Source organism: Aplysia californica, unplaced genomic scaffold (genome assembly GCF_000002075.1).
Source record: "Aplysia californica isolate F4 #8 unplaced genomic scaffold, AplCal3.0 scaffold00436, whole genome shotgun sequence".
NCBI lineage: Eukaryota > Metazoa > Mollusca > Gastropoda > Aplysiida > Aplysiidae > Aplysia > Aplysia californica.
Genome location: NW_004797706.1, coordinates 619,558 through 623,590, shown reverse-complemented (window position 1 = coordinate 623,590; position 4,033 = coordinate 619,558). Strand labels below are relative to the sequence as shown.

Genomic DNA, 4,033 nt, shown 5'->3' with positions numbered 1-4,033 from the left:
GGGTTGTTTAAGTCCCCTTTTTTGGTTATGCCAGTGTTTTTATTTGCGTCAGGTGGTCGGTGTTTTTTGGTTGGTTTTGTTTTTTGGTGGTCGGTTTATTTGGTGGTTTTTGTTTTTTGGGGGGGTTTTGGGATTTTAAAAAAAATCTCTCACCTCTTTGAAGTTTCATCACTCAGACTTTTATATTTTCTTTCTGGGAAAAACAATGTAATTGAGAAAGCAGTGCTTGGTGTGAACTACTGTGTGGGACAATGTTTTGTGAAGACGGTCAGCAAGGACAGAGAAAAGCTTTGTCAGTTTGTGAAGAATCTGGCACAAAGCGTAACTTTGTTAGGAGTCTTGTTGTTTGTGGTGCAGATGGTGAAAATGTGGCAGCACCTTGCTCAAAGAACGGTGAACAATCTTCAGTGGCCACCTTTTTATGTCTCCATAAAATTCTTTGTGGTAACATTACAGTATTTTTTGCATAAGGGATGATTTAATATGGATTAGCTTTTTAAAGGTGAACTTGCTTGGCCGAGAAAATATCCAAAAGTGCTTTTAAAAAGTGTCCAGTTTTTTTGTGGTTTTGTGACCAAGTTCTTTGTGATTACTCACATTGTGACCATTGAAGATAACTATGTCGCCGTCATTCATCCTTGAAATGTTTGTCACCGTCGTTCCTCATTTTCAGGAGGAGCAAAAAAACGTGACTTATTTCGGGCGGGAAATTATGATCGTCATAATACAAAATGTTTGATTGGTCTAATCTAAATCCTTTACTATTGTAAGAAGAGGAATGAGTTCAGAACCAATCACTGCTGCTCATCAAATTGTACTGCCTACTTTATTTTCTTTTTCTGGATTAACAACAACAACAGTTTGATTTTCATTTTTTAAAAATATTTTAGCCTACTACACTGTTGATTGATGGCGACGTTATGTCTGTGTATTTCCTGTGATGACCCTGTGGTGTCAGATGACGAGTGGCTCAGCCATAACACTTTGCGGTCACTTGGCGCAATAATGCAACGGTGAGAATTATCCGTTCCGATCACCTGGCCCGAGAAGTCCGTTGCTGTCACTCGTTGCCTGGCTGTGTGATCAGATGGGGATACTTTGCACTGCTGGCTTGTGTGTGACTGCAAAGTGTTTTGGCTCTGGCTAGCCCCACAGAGTTCTCAGTCCTGTCTTGTCTGGGTTTGCTGAAGAAAGAAATGAACTAACAGTTTGTATTATAGGATGGAAGGGAGAAACAGAAAAGAAACCTCTCCCCTCCCCCTGAAGAAAAATGTGGCTTTGAAGATTTTTGCTCTGTGCTTGCTTTGTGTGTTGTGTTGGCAAAGTGTTGAACGATGGCTTGACATAAGTTGTAGTGCTGCTGCAGTTGTAGCGGTTAACTTGCATGAACTGTTCGAGGCCCTGGAAGGCTGCCTGTGTCTCTGCTGGGGGTCATCAGTTAGTGACCCAGGTAAGTTGAAAGGTCACCGCCGACCGGCGTAGTAGTGAGTTAGTGTTGAACTGTACGAAGGAAGGAAAAGGTAAAACAGGGAATGTCAAGGTTTTTTATGGGTTCAAGGCCATGAGTGCAATTCACTTTTTGAGTTGAGTACTCGAACCGTTTGCTCTTTGGGCTTGGGACGAAATTGTTTTAGGGTTTGTAGTGGGGGGGGGTCATTTTATAAGGATGCCACTTTCCTCCTTATGTTGTAGATAATGAGAAATATCAAATAGCTCTCATTGCGTTCTTCTGTTTCTTATGTGAAATTTTTATTCCCATGTAAAATTGATGTAGGCGTGTCTTTATGTCTCTGTCTATGTTTCGCAATGATCTGGAAGTTGTACTTTACTTCTACGATCCAGGAGTACAAAAAAATGCGTCATTTACTTCTACTGTTACAAGGTACCCCTAGTCAATTTCATGGTCCTGTTTGAGAGATTTGACTCTGTACTTCAGTGGTCAGTTTTGGGCCTGGATCTTTTCTATAAAGTCTTGTAGTAGCTCACTGTTTTCTGTCCCAGTAGGTTTATTTTTGGTTGTTTGATTTTTAAAAACTTTTTTTTCTCTTCTTCTGTAAATCTATTGAGGAAAGTGGAAAAGTTATGTGTAGTGTACACGTTTTTGTCAAGTTGAGAGATAATGACTTTTTGAAAAGTTGACAAGAACCTTTGGCAACACCCCTTTTCTGATATTTTCTTTTGGTTAGACGAAAAAGGCGGAATTTCACCAAGAGTGCAACGGAGATTCTCACCGAGTATTTTTACTCCCACCTGAGTAACCCATATCCTAGTGAGGAAGTGAAGGAGGAGCTAGCCCGGAAATGTGGGATCTCCGTGTCGCAGGTTAGTCCCGCCCCCCCTCCTCCCCTCCTCTCTTTGCCCCGCCCCCTGGACCACCACGCACACCCTTGTCCATCACCAGCCAGTTGCGCTCTCTCGTCACGCTGGCCTTAATGTTTAATTAACCTGGGGGAGTTTTTTCCTTTGTCAGTCGCTTTTTGTTGTGTAAGAGTCCTGTTTTCGTCCCTGCACAAATTCTTGCTCTCTTCTCGCAAGGTCTGCTGCATGTTTTTGAACTGCCAACGTTTTGTGTATGTGTTTGTTTGTGTATTGTTTGCCTGTGTGTCTGCAAGTGAGGCATCCGGTACCCTGATGGAAAGCGAGAGATATATCGACAAAACAACGAGGTGAGTTGAGGATTTGTTGAGCTTTTGTGGCCGTCTCCACCCAGCGTACGCCCTGAGTGATCCGTTTGCCTCCCCCTCCCTTTGTGTCTGGCTGAACAGCCTGCGAATTTTTGTTCTCCTTTTTTCTCTTCTTTCCGTTGGTGCTGGCCAGACGCAAGCGGAGGAATTTCAGCAAACAGGCGTCTGAGATCTTGAACGAGTACTTTTACTCGCATCTCTCTAACCCCTATCCTAGCGAAGAAGCCAAGGAAGAATTGGCGCGCAAGTGTGGCATCAACGTCTCCCAGGTCAGTCTTCTTGCTCCTCCGCTCCGCCACCTTCTGTCACTCTTTTGTTGTCACTCACCCCCATCCATCCATCCACCTGTCAGGCTTCTGTTCTCTCTCTCATTCATCGCTTGATTCCTTTTGCTGCTCACTCTTGTCACTATTGTCAGGTCCATGTAGGATTTTTTGAAAATGTGGTTTAGCACTGTAGGGTTCTTGTCCTGTTGAGGCGAACGATTTTTGGGTGAATTCTTTCGGCCTATCCGTAACGATAAAAAAATAGAAGTGCCTTAATTCATCTCATTTTTCAGCCCTGCATGGAAAAAGTCCAGATACCAATTTGATCGGGGTTTATCCACTTGTTTATTTTACCTTTGAGGAAAAAAGTCCAGATTTTGCATTTACTGGGGGTTTTCTATTCGTGTAGGAAAGAATATTGTCCTGTGTTCTGAGACCGTTTAGATTCCCTGGACAGTGTAGTGATAAATGCGAAGAAGGAGCTGATTTTTTTAAATTAAAGAAAGGGTAGAGCGTTAGTGAAGAGACTGGACAGGGTGATGGAAGTTGTCTGTGTTACAATAGTTTTTGTTGGTCAGTATGTTAGTGTTCTAGAGCCTATAACTGGCTGCTTGCACTGTATGCTTCCCAGGAAGTTGAGGTTGTTTCAGAATGCTCTCAGGTCTGCTGGGGTAATAGTATAGATTGTAAAGCGCACAGATCTTGCTGTTGAACGAGGATGGGCGCAATACAAATACTTATATTATTATTTACTCTATTAAAAAAAAAACCCCACCTTTTTTTTGGTTCCTTAGAGTAGGTTGGAAGAAGTTTGGGTTTTTTTTTCGTTTTATATTCCATGGGTAGTTGGGCTGCTTGCTGTGTCTGGTCTTCATCCCCATTTTGTGCAACGTTTGTCACTCTTCTGTTGTGAGTGGAGATGGCTGAGCCTGGCTCTGCTCACATGCCACACTAACCCGACTCGCTGACTCGTTCCATCACCACTAATTTTCTTCTTCGTCCTTCTGTCCATCGTGCTGTTTTGGTGGATGCGTCAGAGTTGATGTGATCCTACTTATCCTGAGAGATAATGGATTAGCTTTT

General features: G+C 42.8%; 1 protein-coding gene across 1 annotated transcript in view; it reads left to right on the top strand.

The window, feature by feature from the left end:
• Positions 1–4,033, top strand: part of LOC101848905 (pre-B-cell leukemia transcription factor 1) — a gene marked incomplete in the record, with an annotated part of 28,665 nt that overhangs the window by 12,925 nt on the left and 11,707 nt on the right. The window contains 1 exon segment of the mRNA XM_035971438.1: positions 2,187–2,322. Within this exon segment, the coding sequence (XP_035827331.1) occupies positions 2,187–2,322 (136 nt within the window).